General features: G+C 51.6%; 13 protein-coding genes and 2 non-coding genes across 15 annotated transcripts; 7 read left to right on the top strand and 8 right to left on the bottom strand.

Annotated features, from left to right (window-relative positions):
* Window positions 1-495: 495 nt before the first annotated feature.
* An12g10020 (uncharacterized protein) lies at window positions 496-2,419 on the top strand (the record flags this gene model as incomplete). The annotated part of the gene is made up of 2 exons (XM_001396014.1): window positions 496-732; window positions 794-2,419. 2 exons carry the CDS (start codon window positions 496-498, stop codon window positions 2,417-2,419), a joined length of 1,863 nt encoding a protein of 620 aa, XP_001396051.1.
* A 281-nt stretch (window positions 2,420-2,700) lies between these two features.
* Window positions 2,701-3,630, bottom strand: An12g10030 (uncharacterized protein; the record flags this gene model as incomplete). Its single annotated transcript, XM_059743696.1, has 2 exons — window positions 2,701-3,365; window positions 3,417-3,630. The coding sequence occupies 2 exons, from the start codon at window positions 3,628-3,630 to the stop codon at window positions 2,701-2,703; spliced, it is 879 nt and encodes a 292-aa protein (XP_059606993.1).
* Window positions 3,631-4,689: 1,059 nt separating this feature from the next.
* tRNA-Ala (AGC) lies at window positions 4,690-4,761 on the bottom strand. Its single transcript has one exon. It is a non-coding gene; the product is annotated as a tRNA-Ala (tRNA).
* Window positions 4,762-5,194: 433 nt separating this feature from the next.
* Window positions 5,195-6,426, top strand: An12g10050 (uncharacterized protein; the record flags this gene model as incomplete). Its single annotated transcript, XM_059743697.1, has 3 exons — window positions 5,195-5,382; window positions 5,438-5,511; window positions 5,573-6,426. 3 exons carry the CDS (start codon window positions 5,195-5,197, stop codon window positions 6,424-6,426), a joined length of 1,116 nt encoding a protein of 371 aa, XP_059606994.1.
* A 349-nt stretch (window positions 6,427-6,775) lies between these two features.
* On the bottom strand, window positions 6,776-7,738 carry An12g10060 (uncharacterized protein; the record flags this gene model as incomplete). Its single annotated transcript, XM_001396017.1, has 1 exon — window positions 6,776-7,738. The coding sequence occupies one exon, from the start codon at window positions 7,736-7,738 to the stop codon at window positions 6,776-6,778; it is 963 nt and encodes a 320-aa protein (XP_001396054.1).
* Window positions 7,739-8,180: 442 nt separating this feature from the next.
* tRNA-Ala (AGC) lies at window positions 8,181-8,252 on the top strand. The gene has a single exon. It is a non-coding gene; the product is annotated as a tRNA-Ala (tRNA).
* Window positions 8,253-8,797: 545 nt separating this feature from the next.
* An12g10080 (hypothetical protein) lies at window positions 8,798-9,828 on the bottom strand (the record flags this gene model as incomplete). Its single annotated transcript, XM_059743698.1, has 3 exons — window positions 8,798-9,231; window positions 9,363-9,426; window positions 9,490-9,828. 3 exons carry the CDS (start codon window positions 9,826-9,828, stop codon window positions 8,798-8,800), a joined length of 837 nt encoding a protein of 278 aa, XP_059606995.1.
* A 344-nt stretch (window positions 9,829-10,172) lies between these two features.
* Window positions 10,173-13,509, bottom strand: An12g10090 (uncharacterized protein; the record flags this gene model as incomplete). The annotated part of the gene is made up of 4 exons (XM_001396019.1): window positions 10,173-10,574; window positions 10,647-12,832; window positions 12,890-13,157; window positions 13,216-13,509. 4 exons carry the CDS (start codon window positions 13,507-13,509, stop codon window positions 10,173-10,175), a joined length of 3,150 nt encoding a protein of 1,049 aa, XP_001396056.1.
* Window positions 13,510-14,113: 604 nt separating this feature from the next.
* Window positions 14,114-15,204, bottom strand: An12g10100 (uncharacterized protein; the record flags this gene model as incomplete). Its single annotated transcript, XM_001396020.1, has 2 exons — window positions 14,114-14,955; window positions 15,012-15,204. 2 exons carry the CDS (start codon window positions 15,202-15,204, stop codon window positions 14,114-14,116), a joined length of 1,035 nt encoding a protein of 344 aa, XP_001396057.1.
* Window positions 15,205-15,554: 350 nt separating this feature from the next.
* On the top strand, window positions 15,555-17,736 carry An12g10110 (uncharacterized protein; the record flags this gene model as incomplete). Its single annotated transcript, XM_059743699.1, has 2 exons — window positions 15,555-16,700; window positions 16,897-17,736. The coding sequence occupies 2 exons, from the start codon at window positions 15,555-15,557 to the stop codon at window positions 17,734-17,736; spliced, it is 1,986 nt and encodes a 661-aa protein (XP_059606996.1).
* Window positions 17,737-17,808: 72 nt separating this feature from the next.
* Window positions 17,809-18,799, bottom strand: An12g10120 (uncharacterized protein; the record flags this gene model as incomplete). The annotated part of the gene is made up of 3 exons (XM_001396022.1): window positions 17,809-17,883; window positions 17,934-18,465; window positions 18,522-18,799. 3 exons carry the CDS (start codon window positions 18,797-18,799, stop codon window positions 17,809-17,811), a joined length of 885 nt encoding a protein of 294 aa, XP_001396059.1.
* A 608-nt stretch (window positions 18,800-19,407) lies between these two features.
* On the top strand, window positions 19,408-21,024 carry An12g10130 (uncharacterized protein; the record flags this gene model as incomplete). Its single annotated transcript, XM_001396023.1, has 1 exon — window positions 19,408-21,024. The coding sequence occupies one exon, from the start codon at window positions 19,408-19,410 to the stop codon at window positions 21,022-21,024; it is 1,617 nt and encodes a 538-aa protein (XP_001396060.1).
* A 107-nt stretch (window positions 21,025-21,131) lies between these two features.
* An12g10140 (uncharacterized protein) lies at window positions 21,132-22,626 on the bottom strand (the record flags this gene model as incomplete). The annotated part of the gene is made up of 7 exons (XM_059743700.1): window positions 21,132-21,207; window positions 21,268-21,344; window positions 21,399-21,652; window positions 21,704-21,778; window positions 21,831-21,995; window positions 22,048-22,477; window positions 22,540-22,626. 7 exons carry the CDS (start codon window positions 22,624-22,626, stop codon window positions 21,132-21,134), a joined length of 1,164 nt encoding a protein of 387 aa, XP_059606997.1.
* Window positions 22,627-22,990: 364 nt separating this feature from the next.
* An12g10150 (uncharacterized protein) lies at window positions 22,991-24,836 on the top strand (the record flags this gene model as incomplete). The annotated part of the gene is made up of 2 exons (XM_059743701.1): window positions 22,991-23,719; window positions 23,772-24,836. 2 exons carry the CDS (start codon window positions 22,991-22,993, stop codon window positions 24,834-24,836), a joined length of 1,794 nt encoding a protein of 597 aa, XP_059606998.1.
* A 485-nt stretch (window positions 24,837-25,321) lies between these two features.
* On the top strand, window positions 25,322-26,590 carry An12g10160 (uncharacterized protein; the record flags this gene model as incomplete). The annotated part of the gene is made up of 1 exon (XM_001396026.1): window positions 25,322-26,590. One exon carries the CDS (start codon window positions 25,322-25,324, stop codon window positions 26,588-26,590), a length of 1,269 nt encoding a protein of 422 aa, XP_001396063.1.
* Between the last annotated feature and the right edge of the window lie 105 nt (window positions 26,591-26,695).

Consider the following 26,695-nt stretch of genomic DNA (forward strand, 5'->3'; position numbering starts at 1 on the left):
GAGACATTCTCGTTCTTTTGCCCCTGATCTTGGACAACTATGCTCCACGCTCTAGATCGAGATCTCCCAGCAACCCTGGAGGGAATCCCTGGATATTTAACACATTCTCAAGCAGCGGGTGACCCACTGTTCTTTTACCTACTCAAATCCTCTATAGGAGTCTAACATAACATCAGCTTATGTACTGCACAACAGCCTGGCTAGAACAAGTAGCATCGACACGGTAGAACCCCGAGTATGTCTGTTTCTCTCTTACGTAGAATGCATATGCCCGGTTGCATGGAGGGGCAAGTAGTTGTTTATACTCTACACCGGCGCCGCTGAAGTCATGGACCCAGATCACTAAGTTCTGGGGTATATGAAGCTTGCTACCTGCAGTCATTTTGTTCAGGAGTCACTTCCATATACTGCATTGCACCCATGACAGAAGTCATCGTCCTCAATGTCAAGATGCACCCAAAGCTCAGATAATCCACTTATCTCACAAGCACCACAATGGATACAACTCCAATAACGGACTTCATCCACGACAAGTTCGACTTCATCATCGTCGGCGGAGGCACCGCAGGCCTTGTCCTCGCTGCCCGTCTATCCGAAGATCCCAACATTCGCGTTGGAGTCATCGAAGCCGGGCTCTCGCGACTAGGTGATCCGAAGGTGGACACGCCTACCGGAATGGCCATGACCCTGAAAGATCCAGAGTACGACTGGTGCTTCCAGACTTCACCACAGGTATGTCCTATCCACTATCAGACATGAGATAATATCCAAGCTCACAATCAGCCAATTGTAGAGCGGCGTAAACAACAAAACCTACGCCACCCATCGCGGCAAAATGCTCGGCGGCTCCAGCGGCTTCAACTTCATGATGTCCGGGCGACCCACGGAGGAAGAGATAAACGACTGGGGCAAGGCCACGGGAGTAAAAGGGTGGGAGTGGTCTGAATTACTGCCGTATTTCAAGAAGCATGAGATGTTAGAGGTGGATCAGCCGAATATCATGTCCCGGGATACGAATATCTGTCCGCTAGAACCTGGTCTACATGGGACTGATGGACCGATCCACCATTCGTTTGGGACTTGGCACGCGCCGTTTGAGAAGGATCTTATACCTGCTCTTGACACTGTCTCGGGATTGTCGCGACCAGAGAATCCATATGCCGGAAACCACCTGGGGTTCTATCGCACGCTGTTCACGATCGATCGCACCGGCAAACCAGTACGCAGCTACGCTGCGAGCGGATACCTAGCTCCGAACGCCGGTCGTTCAAATTTACGGGTCCTGACAGACGCACTCGTGTGCAAGGTCACGCTCGGGACGAACGAGCACAGCGAACGTCAGGCGATGGGTGTGGAATTCCTGCATCAGGGGACGTCGTATACCGTGCGTCCACGCAAGGAAGTCATCCTCAGCGCAGGTACAGTACAGAGTCCACAACTCCTAGAGTTATCCGGGGTAGGCGACCCGAATGTCCTAGGCCGGATTGGCATCCCCTGCATCGTTCCGAACATGGACGTGGGAAATAATCTCCAAGAGCAGGCGCTGTGCTCCGTCGTGTATGAACTAGCACCGGGGTATACGTCCGTCGACTCGCTACTCCGTGATCATGCTATCTTCGCGGAACACCAGAAATTATATGAAGAGGAACACACCGGTGCATTGTCCGGACCGTTAAGTATAACGGGCTACACTCCCTACGCGACACAGATTGAGAAACAGGACCTCGAGAAAACAGTCGCTTGTTTCCTCGATCCCAAGAACGCGTCCACGAAACAGGACACTGTCCTCCAGAATAAACAACGGAAGATCATTGCAGCACGTATCCAGGACCCTACCTGTCCCTGTATCCAGTACATGTGCGCGCCCGAGAACTTCGATACTGCCCGCGCCGTTGACAATCTCGGCGCAGTCATGCCCGGTCCACCGTCTGGGTTTAATGACTGCTACTCTATCACAACGAGCCAGATGCATCCTGTGTCCCGGGGACGGGTGCACGTTGTATCGGATGATCCGAAGCAAGCTCCAGATATTAGTCCGGGGCTGTTGGCTCATCCGGCTGATGTGGATGTGCTTGCTGCGGGGGTTAAGTTTGCTGATAGGGTGTTTCGGTCGGAATTGATTAGGGATAAAGTTGCGAGGAGGGTGAGACCGGATCCGGGGGTGGATGTTGGTGTTAGGGATCAGGCGAAGGAGTTTGTGAGGGAGAATGCGGTTCCATTTCAGCATTTGGTAGGAACGTGTGCTTTGGGGATGGTGGTGGATGAGAGGTTGAGGGTGAAGAGGGTCAAGGGGTTGAGGGTTGTTGATGCGAGTGTTGTGCCTATGATGGTGAGCCCGTCGTTGGCGGCGGTGGTGTATGCTGTTGCTGAGAAAGCGGCGGATTTGGTGAAGGAAGATTGGGGGTTGGTTAATGAGTAGGGGAGTTGGTATGCTTTGTGGGTTGCATGTTTGCAGTGGAATCACATTCACTATGGTGTTTGTTGACTAGCAAATTGGACTTGGCCGTTATTCAGTCTACTAAGAGTGTCAAGTACGGTGGTATTCGCTAATTGTTTTTCTACTTGTAATCTTTATATCAGAATTCACATATCAATTATTAATTCCAAGCATTAATTATTAGACGTTGGCCATATGCAACCAAAAAGCACCCCAGATGGTCATCATCATAGCACAATATGTACAGCCCACACAACCTCACCTCACGCACCAAGCTCATTCCGAGGCGTTCCCATTATCTCGCTCACCGGTCTATGATTCGACACCTCTTCTATACCTTCCGTGTCGAAAGACGGAGAAGGCAGTTCCGCGATTACTGTTTCCGCCCTGGACATGCGAGTATCCAACGTATCCTTTGCCGCGCCAACCATCACAGAGGGTGTTGATTCATTCGAATTCGGAGTCTCGTCCAACCCCCTCGCTCTTTGCGATCGACGGCGATACAGAAAGATTAATGCCCCAATGATTGACATAGCCAACACTCCTAGCGGGACCCCGAGACCAATCCCAACTTTCTGTGCGACAGTAAGACCACTGCTATTATCGGCAGTAGAGGGGATAGAGGACGCTGCTGTTGTCTCGGCCACCGCGGTGCTGGTACCTTGTGAAGAGGATGTAGATGTGGATGTTGCAGAAGTAGCGCTGGAAGTGCTGCTAGACGTGTTGCTGGTCGGGTTGTACAAATTGTAAAATTCGGGCGGGGGGTCATCTTTCTGACGCTTGCTCACACCGAACTTGACACTGGTGAGTACTGGTGGGTCAAGATTACCGAACATGTCCAGTGAATCGAGCTCGAACGCGCAGCCGGACTCTCTGTAGTTGTCGCGGGTTGCGTTCCAGACGTAGCTGTAGGGGTTGGTGACGTTTACTATGATTCTATCAGTCAGTGTTCAATTGAGGCAGTCGTAGGTGTACAGACATAGCAGAGATATCTTGGTGTTGCACACTTCATAGAGAGAAACGCGCGATGTCACCACATCCCATGATACATTGACCAGGTCTCCCACGATGAATTCATATTCGGTTGCTGTCGGGTGGGTGAAGCTCTCTGCTTGAACAAGGCATCTGTATTGAAGAACAAGCAGAATGCATACGTAGTATGCGATTCTGCCGGAATCTCGTTGAAACATCATTTTGGACCTCGTTCGTCCAGCAAGCATGGACATAATCAGAACAGCATTGATTCTCAGCAGGAGGTTCCGATCTTTTGAGAGATCCGATAATTAATTTAATTGCTGTCTCAGCCACCCCGGGCTGCTGTTCTGTTTTTATCGTGCGGGGAAAGGCTATCCCTGCAAGTCACCGTCTTCGCGTTACCCAGTTAGTCCGGCTGGCCAAAATCATGTGAATTCGGGGCAAGGGTTCAATTCATCGCCTGCCATGGGTCTTCTCAGCCCACGAGGCTTAGAATATATCGTGGGCAGTGTTTGGGGGTAAGTATTTGTTAGCTATGTCGTTCTTATAGCAACAATGGGCCAGGATTACATGGTACATGGGTTGATCATGCGATGCGTCTGCGCCGCTGTGGCTTGGCTGGGATGGTCGGGCTGGTGATAGCTCAACTTTCGAGTAGTAGCAGATGGATGTTGGGGTTTACCTTCGTCTTGAAGCCCGCCGGTATTTAAGATTGGGGTACTTTCATAGTCGTAAGGACATCTCGCTCTGTCTGTAGGGTAGATGAACAATTACTTTGCTATTCCAGAGAATCTACCCGATCCTCTGAGTGTGCTATTGTTCCCTGGTTGAGTTTAGGATAAGACAAGGCTATTGCACATCCTAGATACACTTTTTCATGAACATGGGATAATTTTGAAAAGATGTACTTTGCATGTGGAGGCCTATGGTCAGCCTGGGGCCTCGTGCGGGTGACAAGGGATGTCAGTCCTTGAATGCTTCGGGTGTAGAGATTGTTTTTATTCCAGCGACAGTGTGAGAAGACGGCTCTTAAGAAAGTTTACAATTTCGGATGATGGGCCTGTATCGCCTGAGCGAGAATCGGCATTGGTACATGGACAAACTGGGAATACTAAGTAGTACTCAACTGACAAAGGGGCCAGCATTGAGCTGCCTATTTTGGTAAGTAAACATGGGCTAAGCGAAGAATGCGGTGATCGGCCAGTCAGATACCGGAATCAAACGAGACAAAAATCACGGGAGGAGGAATGAGGACAAAAAGTGAAAAACACAAAAAATGGAGCTGCGGGGAATCGAACCCCGGACCTCTCCCATGCTAAGGGAATATTATACCACTAAACCACAGCCCCTTTTTGTTGAAGGATGCCTTCATCTTTTGCTATATGAAACAAGTCTATATTTCAGGTTTCGATGCTCGTTAATCTTGCTTATGGATGGCCACCGTAGCCTACCAGATACTGTACCTCAAAACAATAGGCCCCCCTTCATGATTATACCTACCTTTACCAGAGCCATTGGTGCCGCGAGCTTATTTGGTGCTAATAGCGTGTCGTTGGTGTTGTGGACCCAGCACTGCTCTCAAATCAATCTCCGATGGCGGTGGTTATATATTTTTACTTCGCAGTTGACGGATATTCGTTTGCTGGCAGCATCACGACACCCCCGAAAAGAAAATACACAAATTGACATGAACATACGTCTAGGATAGCTCCTATAAAGAAAGGTCCGACATATGCCCCGTTAAGCTAGCTTATATAGCAGGTATGGTGAGGATCTCTCGTGATGCCTAGTTGGCAGTCGGCAGTCGGTGCCATGCAAGGGATCGGGTACAGCTGCGTAGCAGACAACAGCCCAAACTGCACCAAAGCCATGAACTCACCTGGTTTAGCAACTAAAAGTGAGATTCCTGCTATTATCTATTACAATGCGACACCTTTCTTACTTACCAACTGGCATTGCAAGTTTCCTGGGTATGTCTACCGGTGGATTAAGCCCGGGATACCCGACCACTATGGACAATAGCAGCACACTCCTGGCCCAACAGCTACCGCAGAAGATCGATATCCACCATCACTTCGTGCCCGATTTCTTTCGTCAGGGTATGTAGACAATTTGACATCGATCGAAAACCCCGCACTAATTCGTGTGACGCACATTCAGCTGTCGAAGATGCAGGCGGCGACCCGACGGGCTTGCCAGTCCCCGCATGGACTGTCGAGGACTCCCTCCAGAACATGCGGGACAATGGTGTTCGAAAGGCCATACTTTCTTTGACCACTCCAGGTGCAGTTATTACAGGCAACAATGATACGGCGCGGTCGCTAGCTCGAAGGGTCAATGAATATGCCGCCAGCTTGCGCGACCAGTACCCCGAGCAGCTCGGATTCTTCGCTGCGCTGCCATCTCTTCTGGATGTACCCGGCACCCTGGCTGAAATCGAATATTCCCTCGACACCCTTAAAGCCGACGGGGTCACCGTATTCACTCGCTACGGCGATGGAAACAACTACCTAGGTCATTCTCAGTTCACTCCCATATGGAAGGAACTAGATACCCGCAAGACCGTGGTCCATATCCATCCTACCATGCCCGAGAACACCAATTGGATTGATCCTATCATGCCACCTCCAATGCTTGACTTTCCGCAGGAGACTACACGGACTGCCATAGACATGATTGTTAGTAATGTCACGCAGCAGTTCCCGGACTGTCCCAAGGTCTTGTCGCACGCGGGTGGGACCTTGCCGTATTTGATCTCGAGGGTGGCTGTGACTTCTCGGGATACGATGGCCGCAAAGGGTCCTTATGGCAAGACCTACTTTGAGTTGATGGAGGCACTGCGCTCGTTTTATTACGATCTTGCTCTGTCGAGTGCTCCCGCGGTCTTGAATCTTTTGTTGGACCTGATACCGCATGACCACATTATGTATGGTGAGTGTTTCCATCCAAGACATATAATGATAGCTGCTGAAGAAGTAAGTAGGATCCGATTATCCGAATGCCCCGCCAATTAAAGTAGCTGGTTACCGGGAGAATCTGGATGCGTTCCATATGAATGAAGAGCTTCGGGACAAAGTTTATTTTGAGAACGCGCAGAAACTCCTATCTAGAAATTGATCTCGGAACGTCGGCTGGGGGAGTTGTATGTCCCTGACTCAGACCACGATATGACAACCTCTAATAGTTACTGCTTGATTGATGGATCCAAATATGCAGAAAGATACGATAAGAGGATGCTTGATGTAAAGCTTGTTTATGCATCTGCCACTAGTTGATAACTAGACGTGCCACAGTGTTGCGAGGGAAGGTTTTGGATTGTAAGCCATACAGCCACGCAGCCCAGTCCTCTATACCGTACAAAATCTAATACCGAAACTCCTGCCCAACAAGCCCCTCACTCAACCTCCACAAAGCATCAGCACTCGCAGGATCCCGAGCATGCTCCGCAGCCTCACTAACCACACTATTCTGCATGTACACCGGCGCCAGAGCCTGCAACTCCGGATCCAAAGCGGCAATCAACGGAGTAGCCGCAATCTGGGTATACGTTTTGAACCGAGGCTCCTCGAAAACAAACTCCTTGCCGGTATTCCGTATCGCAACCGCATAGATCTTAGCGTAATCGACCCAAGTAAGGTGACTGCCAAGTTTAGTATCTCCGTTATAGCCTGGATGAACAGCAACGGCTGCAATCCCCTTATGCTTTAGCCGCTGGCTGAAGCCATAGGTGAATAAGATATTGGCTGTTTTAGCCTGCCCGTACCCAGTCCACGGGTCGTATTCTTTTCCGTTGGAATAGTTCCAGTCTTCGAACCGGAATGGCGAGACGAGGTACCCGGCGCTAGTTAGATTGACCACGCGCGCGGATCCAGCAGATATGAGAGCCGGGATGAGCATGTTGGTGAGTAAGAAGTGACCAACGTGGTTGGCAGAGAGTTGTAGCTCTATCCCCTGCTTGTCGAGGGTGTATTCCTTGATTGCCATGACCCCGGCGCTGTTGATCAGGACATCGATCTTGGGTGCCGCGGCGAGAATCTCACCTGCGGCGCGGCGAACGGATTCATGATCTGTCAGGTCCACCTCTACCGCTGTAGTTTTTATGGTGCTGTCGATGGTGTGGATCTCATCCAAAACTGGATGAACTTTGCTGAGGGTGCGTGAGGCAATGAGGATATGTGATGGCCCGGCTTTGGCTAGAGATGTAGCCATCTGGCTGCCGATACTGGGCTTGCCGGCGCCGGTGATGACGAAGGTCTTGCCTTTGATGTTAGACTTGAAGGCTTCGATGACCTGTTCGCTGGTGGCTGTTGCGTCGAAAATGGGCATGGTGGATACTTGAGGATACGGTGACTTGGGTTATCCCAAAGCTGAATTGAATGAGAATGCAATGAAATTTTTGTCTGTGTCTACAGAAGGTTTTCTATGGTTTTATATTGCTAGGAGCGTCTTGATCCTAAGCTGGAAGTCCCATCTCTGCCAGGTCCACTGGCCCCGAGGCTACATCTTGATCGTCCACCGAACCTGCTCACTGCTTAGAAATAAAAAGCTATATGAAAAATCACCAGGAGATAAGCTGTCATCAATCGTAAACTCCGAGCCTCGATCCCTAAAATACGACCTGCTTACACCCCCACACAAGTTGGTAGGTAAAGCTGGCGCAATTTGTAATCTTAGGAGGAATAGTTATAGTTAGTTAGCGTCTAGAGGTCTTACAAGATATATCCTTTTACTCATTTTGCAAAATAACCAACAATTCCTCAACAGCAAAGGGGCTGTGGTTTAGTGGTATAATATTCCCTTAGCATGGGAGAGGTCCGGGGTTCGATTCCCCGCAGCTCCAGCTGTTTCTTTTTGTATTTTTTTTGGTTCGCTACCCGCTTCCCTCCATGCTTCGCATTATTGTTATCTGCACTGTGAATAGGGTTTTTCTTATCCCTGCGAATTGTGTGCTGGACCCTAGTAGACAGCCTTGTTGATTCTGTTTTCTAGCTTGCTAATTACGACCGACCGTCAGCGTAGCCAGTCGTGCTTCAGCAACTGGATTGGTACACCTACTACACTGCAGCCGTGATCTCGTCGCCTACAATTGCCCACTTCGATGCAATGTGAGTAGCCCAATGCAACCGATTACCACCACCCCTGAGCACTTTCCAAGCCATCCATAACCACCTTCATAACGCTCTGTGGAGCCTTTGTGGAGACCTCTCAATCTTTATAGAAACGCGAGACTCGACTTCCATGCTCTAGTGCCTTGGACCTTAAACCAGAAGACGGAGAGTGTAGAAGTATCACGAATCTAAAGATAGAAATGCTTCACATCTACTTAAGTTGAGGCGAGCTTTAGAGACTAACAGCACATGACGGATGGCTCATCACCAACGTCATCTAGTAGGACGGAAGACACCTTGCTATTCCATACATATACCACGCGGCATTGAACATAAGCCGCCTAGCCTCCTGATCGAGCGGCACTGTCCGTTGCACCCACATAAGTAGCCTTTGCCAGTGTCTCCACCTCGTGAAACCATATCGAGGACCAGTATAGTACGTACCAGTTCTCCACATATCGTTATCATGTATCTCGTCAAGCTTAGGTGCTCGAGCGACCTCCTCAAACAACCATTCCCCAGCAAACAGGATAATTATCGCAGCACCCTGTATGGATACCATATCCATATCGTCTGGCAGCGTATCTTCCAAGGCAGCCCTCATTTCATTGACTAACCAAGCCTGAGCTTGCAAAACTCCCACTCTGCAAAGCCGCGCTATGAAGGCCCGAACGTTAAGGAAGTGCTCTTCGTTTCTATCCCTGTCCATTTCTAGGCATTTGTCAGTCTTCGAAAAATACTGATATTGGGGGATAGCATGACGGGGGCTTTATTGCACGCAACCAGGTGCTGTGTATAACGCACGGGTTCTAGCAAAGGAAAGGAAGGAAACCCAGACGTACGAGGCGCAGAATAATGTACTAAGCTGAGCGCCATTTGTGGCATAGTTTCATAGCGACCGAATCCCTGCTACTAGATGTCAATTTCGCTGGCTCAGGCTATGCCGGCTTCTAGGCAGCCATGACTCACACCGGCACCGGCACGTCGTGGTATATGTTTTTTCACGCGGTCCGACTCTTGCAGTCTTTGAATAACCCGCACAAAGCGGTCTTGAGCAGCATTGTCGTACTCGATCTGCTGAGATAACTCGAGTATGAGGTTTCCGAACAAGTCAGCTCCACCGGGGAAAGCAGGGTCATCTGGTGGGGGGAGCAGATCATGAAGCGCTTGGGCAGTTTCCTCTATGGTAACGGTAGAGTGTGGCACTAGGAACTCCTCTATGATCCGAAAAGCTCCCAATCGCGAATAGTTGCCTCTCATAGCCCTGTTGTATTCGTTTTCTCCACCCTGCAATACCAACCAAGCCATGTTGTCCTAAACGAAAGAATGGATTTGGGGTTGTTTTCAAGCAGACAGTGTAATCAAGGGAGTGTGAACGAATGTTTGTTCTCTGAAAAGACTGAACAAGTAGCTGGATGATAGCAGAGAATGTAAGATATTGAGTTGACCAAGAAACAAGTCTCTTCGGTGGGCCAGAAGACATAATCTCGGCCAGGATACTAGGATGGCGCGGGGGGATCGAATTCGGCAAGCATGGACGGCCGTGAACGTCCCTTCCACCATGGATTGAGGTGCTTACTCAATCCTAAGAGATAACTTCAATACAACTCATCTATCCAGCGAGATTGAGTACCAAACTACAAACAACAACCTTAGAACGACCACTGCTTCAACCAATTCCTCATATCACCTCCCGTAACGGGTCCCAATGCAGCCATAGTCTCGCTTGCCTCTTTTGACTTATCTACCTCAAGTGGCACCAAAAGCGTAGTATCTTCCGCAAACTCACGATAGAATTCAAATAGCTTGAGAGCAGGCTTCTCTGCGATATCCTGCTCAGATGGGTCTTTCATGCCCAATTCTTCGAGATGTTCGACCCACGTTGCGAAAGCCACCGGCTTCATGTCCGGATATACCTCTTTGATAGTAGGAACGAGTGCTTCCCAGGTTGTTTTTGATGGGTTGACGAGGTGGAATACTGCGTGTGGGGAAAATGGATCAGCTGTAGAAGCGCGGGTGTGGATAATCTCGGTGATTATGCGGGCGAGTGTGTCCTATGCATTACAGTACATTAGCAGCTAGGCATAGCAATTTATTACTAGACGGGAGATGGAAGGGGGTATTACCACGGCAATCCAATCAACAACTCTCGAACCCAAAGTATTCGGGACCAGTCCTATCGCCTTTGATGTCTTGATAATGGTAGGAAGCCAGTCCTGGGGATTCCATAGACCTTTTTCTGTGGTCGGGCCTGCTATCTGTCCCACGCGATATACGGTAGTCGGGACGCCCGACCTGCGGCTTGCCTCCTGACATATCCGCTCGGAGATGTACTTGGATTCTCCGTATCCTTGACTCGGACATGCTTTGCTATCTTCGAGTGGGCTCTCAGGGATCGTTGATCCCATGTCCCAGGTCCAGGCGCCTACAGTGCTTACTGATGAAATGAAGTGAATATGCGCACGATGAGTACTCTGGAGACTGAAGTCGATGAAGTACCGCATGCTGCAGATGTGCGGGTCTTCAAACGAGTCGACGCTGTGATTGAAGTCGACTTTCCAGGCGTTGTGGATTATTGTTGTTACGGTGGTGAGGAGGGCGTCGTATTTCAGCGAGGAGAGACCAAAGTGTGGGTCACTGAAGGGGACGGTGAGGTATTCCACCTTGTTGAGGGCGGTTGAAGTGATGTGAAGACCCTTTTGTTGGAAAATAATTTCTTGTTTGGACTGGGCGTCGCTGCGGTTGAAGCAGTAGACTTTGGCGACGCTCGGGTCTTCGAGGAGGGTGTGCAGGAGGTAGATTCCCAGCGAACCGGTGGATCCTGTAAGAATGACTGTAGATTTTGTAGGTGTGCTTGAAGTCTGACGTGAAATGAAGTTCTGGACTGGTAAGTCGGAGGTGTATTTTTCAATAAGAGTGTTGAGCTTCTCTGGGTGGGAGATCTCTGTCGCGTTATCACCGTTCAGCAGCCGCAGAACCAATTGTGCCAGCTTTTCCACGGTCGGATTTGCGTAGACCATTTGGGTTGTCAGCTCGTCTGAGCCAGCACCATCGCGGAATAGATGTAGGGCGCTGCGCAGATACTTCGCGACCTGGATGGTTTGTAACGAGTCGAGACCAAGTTTGTAGAGGTCTTCCTGCGGACCAAAGTCGGATCGCTGGAGGATCCTCGTAAACAAGTCGTGAATGTATCTACTCAGATTAGAAAGGTCTAGGCTTGCTGGAAGCTCGTCCACATCAACTGTCTCCTCGTCAGTCGTGGTGTAGATGGCGTCAATCTCATCAGTATAGTCTTTAATTACAGCAGCTCTTCGCGTCGAACCTTTTGGGGTAGTTTGGAATGGCCTGTCCCTCTTCGAAAGAGCGATCTTGTCTTTCAAGATTCGTCCGTGGGCTGCTACAGTTTTGTTTGCTTCATCGACTGCTGGCCAGATATCGTCGATAAAGGAACTAGGGTCAAGGTATGAGTCAAATGCATCCCAGTATGGCTCGACCAGCAAAGCAGTGTGGAACTGTCCTTTTCCGACCACCAATGCTCGGGAGATAAGAGGATGCGCCTCGATCATAGTCTCCAAAATGACTGGGTTGAACTTGAAGCCATTACTAAGAACGATAACATCGTCTAGACGACCGTGATGCTTCCACAGTCGGGGATTATAGGGATGCTGTGTGAAGAGATCTTTGGTGTGATACTCTGTAAACGAGGGAAACGTATGACAGATGCCGTGATAATCGCGTGTGGGCGGGCGAGGAATGACCAACTCATAGATATCATCTCCGACGTGCTCCATAACTGCGCCGTAATTTGGGTTCCATTCGAGATACCCATAATCTTCGTCCTTCTCGGGGACTATGGAAGGAATGATACTTGTTTCGGTGGATCCCAGTGCTGTGATCAGTTTCGTGTATTTGCGGACCTTGTCTCCCGTTTCTGATGAGAGTGGTGCACCACCGAAGTAAACACTCTCCATTGTGCCTAATGTGAGGAGAGCTTCCTCGGATAAGGATACATCGTCAAGGATCGACGGGGGAAGTAGCGCCGTCGTTGGTCGACCCAATTTGATAAGGTCTGTTAAGAAGTCAACGGAAAGTGGCTTCTCTGGCCCGTAGAAAAAGGGCACAGAGTGGAAAATGGACTCGGTGAAAGCCAGGATTCCCATCATGTGGAAGAACGGAACTACACTGAGAACAAGGTTATCCGGGCTGAGATCAGAGAAGATAGTAAGCCTGCGACCGCCCGGACGAGGGAGATAGGCAATGGCATCCAAAGTGCTGAAGTAGCCATGAGTCAGGGGAATGGGCTTGGGCATTCCTGAGAAGTGAGCTTGATTGAGCTAAACTCGCTATTTGGAGAAGCAATCAATCATACCTGTTGATCCAGAACTGTGCACGACTAGAAAGACCTTATCCTCAGCCTCCTCGTAGGTTTGAGTGAAGGAGTAGAGGCGTAGGCCCTCTTCTCCTTTCAAGATAACATCCAGCGCTGGCAATTCAAAGGTATTTAGATCTGGACGAAGCTGCTTGAGTTCTGCTGCCTTGCGCTGCCGCTCCGCACTGTAAAAGAACCGGTTACACTTGGTCTCATCGAGCAAATACAATTGAGCTTCATCGGAGTTTTTGCTCGAGGGCAGCAATGGCTGTTTCAGGAAGGTCAGTATATAAGTTGAGAGCCCACCTGAGTCGGAACTATCCCACCTTGTAGCCAGTCTTATGACAAGCAATGATGAAGATAAAGTAGCGAATATCATTGGCACCCATGTATGCTATCGTTGACCCGTCAGGTGCATTTGTGCCAGCTTGTGCTTCTATCCACCAGCACAGGAAGTTGATTCCGCGGGCAAGATCCTTGATAGAGATTTCTTGCAGGCCATCTGATAGCTCCGAGCCCCTGGGCATCACACAGAATCGTCTTCCAGGATTACTCTCGGCGATGGCATCTATCTCGGTGGTCAAAAGCCGCTTGCGAAGAACTGTTCCATTGGGAGCCATGATGGTTGAATTTCTTTCTTTTATCGGTCTTTCCTATGTACTTCACGACACGAGATAGGAGCCGGGCATGGATTTACACAAGATTACTGCTGATACTGATGGGATGATCTTATAGTGAATAACGAGCCTCACTCCGCTTAGACCTAGATGCCGCGGCGGACACCGAAACAGTGTCCACCCACGCTTCTGTAGTCTATTAGTCCGTTCATTGGCCATAATACTCTGTATCCTTGACTCCATCATCTGGCGGATTGATGTCTGACGAAGACTCGATCCTTTGGCCCCCGAATCCTTCATCTGCTTTCGTTTTTAACGTAATCTACCGGGCTCTCCCGCTCGGTCGCTCCCACCGGAACCTTCGCTGTCTTCACCCTCCTGGTTGAAGTTAATCACTGGGTATCATTACAAGATACAAGACTCTAGCCACAGCAGACTATAGATACAGCTCTCCGACTAGCGATTTGGGGCACTCTTAGTAACGTTCTCATAATCTTATCGTCGCATTATACCATCTCATCTCAAACTCCTGCTTATGTCATTTCAGGCAGAGGCCAGCTATGCTAGCATAAAGGGACTAATTTGGTTTTTATCATCCATTACTATATCACATCTTGATGGTGTGGTCCTCCGGCTTTGGAATCTCCACCAGCCCTTTCCTCTCCTTGGTACGCCACTGGATGGCCTTGAGAAGGCCATACAATACCGTTAATGTCGGCATTGGGACCCCTCTGGCTTTGCCTTCCTTTAATGCCTCTCCCACAATGTTCTCATACTCACAGAACCGGCCATTGCGTATGTCCACCTGCATGCTGGGTGGATTGTACATGGTAATGGGATCCATCGTGATCATAAAGTCCACCAGCTCGGGTGGCAACTCATGTCCACATGCCTTGGCACCAGCGCGAATCTCCTCCATGGCCGGTCGGACCAGATTTTCAATGGCGCCGTCTGCCAGCTGAATCCGACCGGTGTCGAGATCCGTGACGGCACAGATGGTGTTCAAGCAGGCATTGTACAGCAGCTTCCGCCAGCGACTGAAGCCGACGTTGGGGTTAAACTGAGGATTGCACTTTCCACCTGCCCCATAGATCTCACAGTATTCTTTGGCGGCTGCGTCTTCTTCGTCGGGATTCAGGTTTGGATTGCGGAAGGCTCCCACGTAGAGTTCGTCATCGTCTTCGTGGACGATCTCTCCTATGGAGACCTGATGGGAGCCACAGAAGCTGACGCCCGAGAGGATGATATTTTCTGGGAAGGCCGCAATGAGGGGCTTTTCTATGTTCAGGCCATTCTGGACGAGAGCGATGCGTGTGTAACCCCGGGTGACGGCGGGGCGGATGATCTCTGCTACGGTCGGGGGCACATCGGCGTAGTTCTTGGTGGTGACGACGATGTACCTGTACGGGGGGAGATTTTCTTTCTCAACGTCTGGGATGGTGTTTCGTACTGTCAAGGCGACTGTCAGTGGGAATCTGCTGATGTGGAGTTGGATGGCTGCATACGGATTGACGGTCGGAAGCCCTTCACTTCGCCGTGATCGATCGACCTGATGGAGAAGCCGTGAGCTTTGACATGCTCGTAATTTGAACGCAGAACAGCAGTGACAATGGCTTTGCCTCCAAGTTCCAGGTTCAGCGCAGCGATAGTGCCGATGCCACCACAGCCAATTAGCAGGATGTTGGCTTTGTCTTGCATGGTGAGCAGGGGAGGGGGTGTAGATGTGGATGAGGGGGGAGGGCCAACCTTCTGTTATCGGGATATCGATAGGGATGTTATAAATGGTGAGAGGTAAATGGCAATGGAGTTAACCTGCCTGGTTGGAGGGATGATGCTATCACGGCTTATCGAGACTATCGAGACTATCAGCGATAATCTTAGCTTCAACTCCATCAACCCCGCTTGCCCGCCGCACCAAAAAGGCAGGCCATTCCGGCCTCACCTTCCCAGTGATCCTCCAGGCAACTCTTCTCGCTCGACATCTACCCCCTCACCTATTCACTACATACCCTATCGATTGCTTCTCATATCATTGCTTATCGATCTCCATGACATCAGGGGCCGTCGTCACTACCACTGAGGCCCCTGCTCGCTCTGGCAAGCCAACTGACACCCCAGTGCGCTCTCGTTCCTTGGGAGGATGCGAGACCTGTCGTCGGCGCCATGCTAAGTGTGATGAGACTCGGCCATCATGTCTCGTGTGTAAGCGTGCGGGGCTCGTCTGTGAGAGGTACGAGATCCGGCTGTTGTTCGATGCGAGCGACAGTCAGAGCTCACGATGTCGCCGTCCTCTGTTCACCGAGGATATGCGTCAGCGCATGAGTGAGCAGTTGACCGACAGCTTGGACTTGGATGATGTCCATACCATCCTGACCAAGATTGATGATCAATGCGAGGGCCAGGAGGGAGATACTAATTCCAGTTTTACTACCCGCATGGGTCCCTTTGGTGCCTTTCGGGTGGTTCGAGCTGAGATGGACCTTCCCGAATCCCCAATGGACCCAGTCGACGAGCCCCTTCCTCAGGTGGAAGACAACCCAGTAAATGCTGGGCTGGAAATGTCTTTGGATGATGCATTTAGCAATGATCCCCTCATGGAGTGTCTGTTTGGCCATGTGAACGTAGATGTTACTGCCGACTTGGATGCTCATGACTTCTTCGCCGCAACCCTACCTTCAGCCGAAAGTGAAGGAATTTCCCCACAATCCTTGTCAGGGGGCTTCCTTATGGGACCATCGCCATCAGTTCCTCTGCAAGCATCGTTATTATCGTCGCCGGAGATCCAATATGCTCCGTCCGTGACCAACCTGGCCCCGCCAGATGCCCCCTTATTGCTATCTGCATACACGAAGAATGTAACTCAGCTGTTCAGCCCAATACAGCTGGAAAAGAGCCCCTGGAGTATGCTCCATATGCCTCCCGCCATGGAGACCTTAACTTTGTTGACTATGGGAGAGCTGGCCAACAACACCAGGATGTCTATCTTCTATGCAATCCTGGCCACTTCGGCCTTCACCCAGCGTCTATCCTCGTTGACGCGCAGCGCAAGTCAATATTGGCAGAGACAGGCAGAGACCTTTGCCATCGAAGCCCAGAATTATCTCAAACGAGCGCTACATGATGCATCATCGAGCGCCAAAAAAGTCAAGTACAAAGACGTCCTTATCGCCTTGCTGTGCATGAACACGGTTTCGGTAAGCACAACAGCCGCAGCTGAGCAGAGCACAAGTCTCACCATGAACTTAGGCCTACCAAGGGAGCACAGAGCGGGTGCGACGATGTCTGTTAGACTGCGAAAATTGGGTCCGTTTTCGTGGCTTGCCTAAAACGCGGAAATCACGCAAAGTCCGCTTACTACACCATTGCTATGTCTATCTACGTATCTTCCAGGAGAGCACCTCCGTCCTCCCGGTGTCCCACGTAGAGATAGAATCCGACCATGCATCCCCCGATACTGTGCGCTCCATCGCCACGACTCGCTCGTTCCGGCTTCGGCAATGGGAAGGTCGTTTGGACCAGCGGATGAGTGAATTGAAGGAGCAGCACCAGGGGGAGAATGATTTGCACTTGGAAATTCCGGGCCGGTGGGACTCGACCATGTACCCGCAGGTCTTTGGTCTGCCAGAATCTCTACTATTCCTACTATCACAGGTAACGAGACTGGGCAATGAGCGAGACCTATCGGACTTGGGGAGCTATACGGGCGCGCTGGATTTTAGGCAGTTCTCCGCGCGGGCGCGGAGTCTGGAGCGATGCATTTCTACTTGGCGACCACCTTCTTTACCAGATGCAGATCCACAAAGCATCATCGCTCAGACAAACGCTACCGTTGTCCGCCTGATGCTCTCAGTCCTCCACAAAGCTCTTCTTATCTTCTTTTACCGTCGGATCTACGACGTGGACCCGATGATCCTTCAAGACAAAGCGTGGCAAGTCCGGGACGCCTTGGCTCAGGTAGAAAGAGACGATATGCCGGCGACTCGTATAGCTGCACCATTTATTTGGGCGGCGTTTATTGCCGCCTGTGAGGCTTTGGATCCTAGTTTGCAAGACTGGTTTGCAGGCTGGTTCGAGACGTCAGCCAGAAAGAGCGGGCTTGGGACCTTTAAGCTGGCGCTGAAAATAGCAAGGCAGGTCTGGGAGAGACAACGGCAGCCCCTGAATAGCAGCGCCAGCACCAGTTGGCCGCAGATTATGCGGGAAAGCAACCTGAGTTTGTTCTACATATAACGACGCATCATGAATTATCATTTCATTATCAGATACATCATACAATCATGTCCACCTCACAGCAAAGCATACTCACTGTAGAAACTGGTCGTTGCACAGCGCTCGCTCCATCTCATAATCCGGCTGGAACTCATGATACAACGCCTCCTGCTTTCATTAGCCATATCCTCTAACATAAAGTGTTCATTGCCACTTACCGGATCACTAGTCATCTTGAACGTAAAATCAGCTGCATCCGGCTCAATAAGCTTCTTCTCAAGTCCCTGAGCAGCAGCCGCATCCACCTGCAGCTGGATCTCGCAGCTTCGCTCAGCTAAAGTGAAAAGATAAGCCGCTTCATCAACCGTCTGTCCGACCGTAAGAAGACCATGGTTTCGCAGTATCAGCAACTTCCCCTTGTCACCCAGGTGTCTACCCAGACGCAGACTTTCCTCTTCCTCTAGCACTACGCCCCCAAACTCAGGATAGACGGCCTGCGCATCGCCATAAAACATAGTAACGTCCTGGTTGATCATATCCAATGGCTTGGCAAACGTCGACCACGCTTTACCGTATTTCGAGTGGGCATGGCACGCCGCGTTCACATGCGGATACATCTTGTGCAGGACGCCGTGGATCTGGAAGCCCGCGGCATTGGCTGGCCGTGATCGGTTGCCTCCGACGGGCTCGCCAGCATGGTTGAGTAGGATGAGATCGGATACTTTGACTAGGCCGAAATGGAGTCCAAGTCTGTGGGGGTTTTCAGCTGGTGTGACTGGGCCGATTTTGTGGGTGGGAAGCCATACGGATTCGTCCAGAAGCAGTCTGGATGCTCTGGATCACGCAAGGAGATGTGCCCGCTCATTCCTTCGGAGAAACCCTTGCGAGCGAATACTCTAAAGGCGCCGGCCATGTGCTCCAGCATCCATCGTCGTTTCTTGTCTGCGGAGGTAAAGGAAGGGATGCTTGGTAGGGTGGCTCCTTGTGAGATGGCCTGGATGGCTGATTTGCCGGTGATGTTCGATTCTGTGGGCTGTGGAGGCTCTTCTTTCTTCGCCGTGATGGTAGTAGTGGTTGAAGACATGGTGCTTCTTTGGGAGGTATTCAACGTGCAAGAGGCTACGAAGAGAGTCCGAGTCAGTGTTACAGTGTGAAATATATGAGTATGTCAGCATCCATTGATCTACATGCAGTTTCGATTTTTCAATCCCACGGTGTCCTGTGATTCAGTGAACAGTTGCCCGACTAGTTTGTGCCGCGGAGTTAGGGTATGCAAGGGTGAATGCAATAGGCAGGTCAAGAGACACGCCGCAGGGGAGACTTGCCTTGCTGGCCAACTGATAACCTCGGGCTAGCCCCGACGGTGGATCTGGCTGATACTGAATTAGAGATAGCTGCAGGCGAACCAGCAAGGCCTGATAGATACAACCCGCTGCTTCTCCGCATTGGTGCAGGTGACATTCGATAATCCAATGCCGGTGCTCAAGCCACAGTGACACTAATGGCCTCGTATCTCTCACTCTTTATCTGGTATCGGGATCTGCGGAGGCGAAGCTCAGTTCCCACGTAACCCCAGATTCTGTACATGCAGTGTCCTGCCAACTGATAAATGCCCTGTATACCCTCTGTACATAGCTGCAATTCCCCTAACCTTAATCCATTCAATCTATATCCCACTCCACTGTAGCAATTATGACCAAGTCTCCTGACGAAAAACCCCTCGAGGTGCTCGACCGCACGTCTTCCTGTGCTGAAGGTCAGATCGTCACCCACGATGCCCTCGTCACCCAGCGTGGCATCAAGTCCCGCCACGCCCAGATGATGGCCATCGGCGGCACCATAGGCACAGGTCTCTTTGTGGGAGTAGGAGAGGTGCTCGCGCTGGCCGGACCAGCCAACATCCTGCTCGCCTACGTCACCATCTGCATCATTGTCTACGCCATCATCACCGCCACCAACGAAATGAACACTTACCTCCCCTTCAGCGGCTGCTCAATGGCCGCCTACGGCACCCGCTTCGTATCTCCCAGCTTGGGCTTCGCCATGGGCCTCCTCTACTGGTACAGCTTCGGCATCCTCGTCGCCTACGAAACCACGGCCGCCGCCCTCGTCATCAACTACTGGTCCAACCCCGTCCCCCTGGCCGTCTGGATCACCCTCATGCTTATCGTCGTCCTCGCCCTGAACTTCTTCCCTGTAAAAGTCTACGGCGAGACCGAATTCTGGTTCGCCTCCCTCAAAGTCTTCCTCATCATCGGCCTCCTCATCCTCTCCTTCGTCCTCTTCCTCGGCGGCGGTCCCAACCACACCCGTCTAGGCTTCCACTACTGGAAATCCCCCGGCGCCTTCAACACCTACCTCGTTTCCGGCTCCACCGGCCGCTTCTGCGCCTTCCTCTACACTCTCTGCTACTCCGTCTTCTCCTTCAACTTCGCCCCGGAACTCCTCGTTGTCGCCGCAGGCGAAATGCAAAACCCCCGCAAGAACCTACCCCGCGCCGCGAAACAGTACTTCTATCGCCTTATCATCTTCTACATCCTCGGCGTCCTCGCCATCGGCGTCATCTGCCCCAGTAATGCCTCCGGCTTGACAAACGGCACCGGCGTCGCCGCCTCGCCCTGGGTCATCGCCATTAAACGCGCCGGTATTCATGGCCTCGACTCCGTCGTCAACGCCGTCATCATCACCTCCGCCTGGTCCTCCGCGAACTCCTACCTCTACATGTCCAGTCGGACACTATATTCCCTTGCGAGGGCAGGCAGTGCTCCGAAGATCTTCACCCGCTGCACCCGCCACGGCGTGCCCTACTATGCTGTGTTGTGCAGCTCGCTGTTCTCGTTGCTAGCGTATATGGACTGTAGTTCTGGCGCTAGCACGGCGTTTAATTGGTTCGTGAGTCTCACTAACACGGCGGGGTTTACGTCCTGGACGTGCTGTGGGATTATATTCTTGAGGTTCCGGGCGGCGTGTAATGCCCAGGGTTTGAAGGATCTTCCGTATCGATCGAGATTGCAGCCGTGGATGGGGATTATTGCGACGATGGCTTGCCCGATCTTGCTGCTGTGTAATGGATTTGAGGTCTTCTTTCATGGTCATTGGAGCGTGTCGTCGTTTTTGACTTCGTATGTTGGACTGTTTGTCTTTGTGGCAGTTTATGCTGGACATCGGGTGATGAGGTGGAGGGATGGGTGGTGGATTTCCGCTGAGAAGGTGGATTTGGTGAGTGGATTGGAGGAGGTGGAGGCTTTGGGGGTGGATGGGGATGATGACGGGGAGAAGAAAGGGTTTTGGAGGAGGTTGTGGGAGTAGTTTGTTATTTACTATGCATTTGATTGTTGTGTTTGTTGTATTCTCTATGAGGTTGTTTGTTCTATATATAGATAGTATTTATGTTGAGACTTACTCTAATATATTGATTATAGCTTCGCCAATAGCCCATTTGTCTCCAATATTGCCAAATGCTCCGGCGTGATATCTGCTATAGTTCGGCATCTGCATACATACATTCACATCATTAGTTTCTGCTATATGCACGTTGACGTGGTCACTTACCCAGCCAGCTTCATTGTGCGACAGAACTCATCGTAGAGGATCTTGACCGCTAGATCGACGCCTTTCTCGCCGTTATACTATATCGATTATCAATATCATGAACAAATGGGACAACTTGTGTGGAAGCTTACCGCCAATCCCCAGATCGGAATCCTCCCCACAAAACACATCGACGCTCCCAGCGCAATCGCCTTGAACACGTCTGCTCCCCGTCGGATCCCACCGTCCACTGCCAGGGGAATCTTCCCTTTTGCCACGGGCGCGCAGATGCGCAAAGCATCCAGTGTGGCGGGGACACCGTCGAGTTGGCGACCGCCGTGGTTGGAGATGATGACGCCGTCGATTTTGTGGTCGATGGCTAGCTGAATGTCTTCGGGGGAGTAGACTGTTCTCGTTAGTCTATACATACTAACGGAGTAGTGAGGAGGAAACACACCGCCCTTAAGCCAGATTTCGAGCTTCGTGTTCTGTCGTAGCCAGGCAATTGTCTTGTCCCAGCGAATAGTGCCATCTGTATATCCTGTTAATAGCCGATGCAGCAATGAAAATAAGGAAGATAGTACCATAGCCACGCTCATACGAGTCCTTCAACCCCATCTCATTAATTCCCTCCGCCAACACCGGAAACCGCATATCACTCGGGAAATTGAAGTTATTCCGAGACTCGTTCAATCTGTTCCCTAGCACGGGGAGATCCACGCTCACGAATAGTGCTTTGTAACCGGCCTCTTTACTTTCATCAGTAACCATAAACACTGTAATGGTCAAGTGATCACCCACTCTCAGCTTTCTGAATGATTCTCCTCGTAATCTCCACATCCTTGAAAAACGACACCTGCATGGCATACGGATTCCCCGTCCCCTGGGCAATCACATCGTCAATGCCTGTTGTTGCCCACGAGGACAAACACATGGGGATATCGTGCGCTGCAGCTGCACGGGACGTGCCCACTTCGCCATCTGCATGGGCGAGTTTGTGTGCGGCGGCGGGGGCAAAGCCCAGAGGGAATTTCACTTTCTTGCCGAAGATGGTGGTGCTGGTGTCGAGGACATCCACGTCGCGGAGAACGCGGGGGAGGAGTTTGTATCGGTTGTAGGCTGCTTCGTTGTCTTTTAGACTAAGCATTAGTCTGTTAGTATAGGTAAGGAATTGCGGTGAGTTGTGGGAATGAGTACGTGATGAGGTCGCCGGCGCCTTCGTTAAAGTAGTCTATATGCATGTCTTAGTATTAGCTGGGCTGCATAGATGGAGAGAGGTTGCTCACCGCGCACGACTGGAGGAAGCCTTTTCTGGGCCTCGATTGCCAGATCGGCGATGGTGAGGACTTTGGTGTCGTGTTCTTTGGGACGGTTGGCCATGTTTTTAATGTTAAAGTATGTACCCTGCACGGTGGTGATTGACAATACGGATAAGGTCTACGACTGGTATATATAATTTCCCGAATTCTCTACACAATGGTCCAAAGCATCGAGAAGGCACTTCCTCGGATTGAATATCCATCTTGTCTCGTGGTTGATATGCGATAAGATAGAGTTGCCTACAACTGGCAGTGAAGTGTAACTAATGCAGGCAAGTCACCCCGGCCCACTCCAAACAGGCAAGTCAACACTTCCCCGCACGATAAGATAACCAGCTTCATTCTTCGGACTTTGTCCTTGCCCTATATCTATTCCACCTCTTTACCACACAGAAACACTGGTTATCAGCTCCAATCTACTGACAATGGCTCCAGCACCTGTCCTGGCCACCTCCGCCTACTACGCCCCCGGCGTGGTGTCATCCGCCTCCAAATATCTCCATGTCTCGGGCCAACCAGGCACCATTGAAGGCACTGCCCCCGCCGACTACAATTCGCAGATCCATCTTGCCCTCGTGAATTTGCATCGTGTGCTAGCCGCCACCGGCGCTACACCCCGCGATGTAGTCAAACTCACCCTCTACATCGTCGACTATGACCCCAACAACCGTCTACACACTCGACCCCTGCAGACATGGCTAGCTGGCCACAAACCAGCCATTACTCTTGTTCCAGTACCTCAACTAGCAGTTCCGGACTGGAAATTCGAAATCGAAGCCACCGTCGCGGTGCCTGACTCCATTCCAGCTTCGCTCTCTCTTCCTTCCCCCACAGAAACGACTGATGTTCTCGTCATTGGCGCCGGCCTGTCTGGCCTCATGGCCGCCGAGACCACCCTCCAGTCCGGTCACTCGTGCATTGTGCTCGAAGGCCGCGACCGCGTGGGCGGCAAGACCTGGACTTGTCCACTGCCGAGTGGCACAGGAGTGGTTGATCTCGGCGCCGCCTGGATCAACGATACCAACCAGAGCATGATGTATGAGTTGGCGCGACGGGCAGGGGCCGATTTGATCGAGCAGAACACCACGGGCAACTGTCTTTTGCAGCGGGAGGACGGTGCCATTACTGCTTTTCCTTACGGGCAGACTCCATGCGTATGCCACCTTCCCTTCTACCTTATCACACACACATACTAACTGCAACTAGATAACCCCCCAAATTGTAAAAGAAATAGAAGCCATCCGCGACACCGCCGAGCAAGACTGCCAATCCTTTTCTACCAGTCGTCCCCAGAGTCCCGCTCTCGACTCTCTCTCTTTCCTCGCCTATCTGCATTCCCGCAACGCCAGCCCCATCGCCGCTGCCAACGCCTCCGTCTGGACTCGCGCCATGCTTGGACAGGAACCCCAGGACATCTCCGCCCTCTACTTTCTCAATTACTGCAAGTCCGGCGGCGGATTACTCCAGATGCGCTCGGATCGGAAACACGGCGCGCAGTATCTACGTGTGCGACAGGGAACGCAGATATTTGCGAAGACTTTGGCGGAATCTTTGCCTACGGATACAATTCGGTTCGGTCAGAGAGTGGTAGGGATCACGCAGGTGCAGAAAGGGGTGAATTACGTGCAGACGGAGAGTGGATTGGTGGTCAAGGCTCGGAAGGTGATTTGTTCTGTGCCGACACCTGTCCTCAAGACGATCAAGTTCGAGCCGCAACTACCTGCTGCCAAGCAGCTCCTGGTCGATTCTTTCAGATATGGCTACTACACTAAGGTGATGTTGTCGTTCCGTACAGCGTGGTGGGCGGATCGTGGGTTCTGTGGACTGGCACAGTCGTTTGTTGGTCCTGCATCGATTTATCGCGATACGAGTAGCCCAGAGGATGGGAAGTGGGTGCTAACGGCGTTTTTGGCGGGTGATGCTGGGAGGAACTGGTCTGCGTTGGGGAGTCAAAGGGAGCGTGAATTGGCGTTGTTGGAGCAGTTGGGGGCTATCTATGGCGATAAGGATCTGCCTAAGAGGGAGTTTGTCGAGGCTCTCGGTCATGAGTGGTCTACTGAGGAGCTCTCTGGCTGGGGCTGTCCTTGTCCGGCACTGCCGCCGGGCGTGTTGACGCTGGCTGGAGATGCTCTCCGAGAACCGTTTCGGGATGTGCATTTCGTGGGGACAGAGACGGCAGAGGAGTGGAAGGGTTATATGGAGGGTGCAGTGCGCAGTGGGAAGAGGGGGGCGGCGGAGGCTGTTAAGGGGCTGACGAGGAGTCAATTGTGATATCTATAGAGTAGGCATAGTAATAGCTATCTTCTAGAGAATTGAAATGTGAGTGGGCATGTTAATGACATCAGTTCTATAGCACGAGTGCCTCGGAATTTATTGCGAGACGCAAATACCAACCAATCAGGAAGTGTGTTGTAGAAGTGGAATTGACCACAGCCAAAACCTTTCAGCGTTATTGTTAACAACCAACTCTTCCAGTATCGGAATCTGCTTATGGGATGAAATAAGGATCTACATTCCAGTCTACATAGCCCCAAAACTAACGCGATGGGGGTCCAAAAAATGAGAAATGGCAGCTGTGATCCGCCGTACCCCGTGCCAAGCCTGACTCCATCCCCAAGTCGATTCTTAATGCTCATCCGCTCCGTTTGCAGCTTTCCAACCAACTTCACTCCCATTATCCTCTCAGCTTCTTATAAAAACACAACCCTCGCATCTGCGATGGCCCACCCTTCCACTCGCACTCGCTAGCCCTCCTCATGCCACGCCGCCGCCTTATCCTGGTCGCCGCCCTCCTCGCCCTCGGCCTCCTCTACACCCTCTCCTCCCACGGCGCATCCTCCCCCCCTCTCCAGATCATCCCAGATGACTGTCCCTCACGTCCCGACCTCGACAACATCCTAGTTGTTCTCAAAACCGGCGTCACCGAATCACGCACAAAAGTCCCCATCCATCTCTCCACCACCCTCCGCTGCATCCCCAACCACGTCCTCTTCTCCGACTACGTCGAACAGCTCTCCCCCACCCACTTCACCCACGATGTCCTCGCCTCCCTTTCACCTGCTCTCCTTAACCATAACCCTGAACTCGACCTCTACCGTCGCGTGCGCGCCGAAGGTCCTGCCGCCCTTACCCCCGCCGACTTGAACCCAGACGTCAACACCCCGATCGGCAAACCCAACAACCCCGGCTGGAAGCTCGACAAATGGAAGTTCCTCCCCATGCTGGACGAGGCTCTGCGCGTTAAGCCAGATGCTTCCTGGTATATCTTCCTCGAGGCGGATACCTACCTCGTCTGGGATAATTTCCTCCAGTGGCTTCGGCGCTTCGATCCCTCCAAGCCATGGTACCTCGGCAACCAGATGCAGATCGTGGATGCTATTTTCGCCCACGGCGGATCGGGCTTTGCGCTGTCGCGACCGGCGCTCGTGCAGGCCGTGAACCAACGCAAACGAACCAGCGATGGGTGGGAACGTGCCGTGGCGGAACATTGGGCTGGGGATTGCATGCTGGGGATTCTGCTGGAAAATGTCGGGGTTGACCTGACTTGGTCGTGGCCGATGCTGCAGATTGCCCCTCCGGAGGAAATGGATTACTTCTCCATAGGATATGCGAAGCGGCCGTGGTGTTATCCGGCCGTGTCATTTCATCATCTGGACGAGCAGGGCATCCGGCAGTTGGATGATCTGGAGAGGCAACTGGGGCCGCTGAAGACACCGTTGCTGTATCGCGATGTGTTCCTGAAGCTGGTCCGGCCGGAGCTGCGCGATGTGCGCACCGAGTGGGATAATCTGGTCGACGGGGACCCGGTGGCAGTGAGCAGCTTCGCGGCCTGTCGGGGCGTGTGTACACGCGAGGCCAAGTGTCTGCAGTATGCATATAATGCGACGGAGGGCGCATGTCGCACGTCCACGGTGCTGGCGCTGGGACATGCCCGGCCGGGATTATCGGCAGGATGGATGACCGAACGCATTGATGCGATGGCCGAGAGTCTGGGCGAGTGTCGCGAGATCAGCTGGATTGATTGATGCGTTGCATGGCCCCTTTTTCAAAGATTTCTTGTCATTCATAGTATCATACACATATAAACGTCTATACAACCAGCGTATACACATATTTTTAAAATCCCTGCA

Source organism: Aspergillus niger, assembly GCF_000002855.4.
Source record: "Aspergillus niger supercontig An12".
NCBI classification, from domain to species: Eukaryota; Fungi; Ascomycota; class Eurotiomycetes; order Eurotiales; family Aspergillaceae; genus Aspergillus; species Aspergillus niger.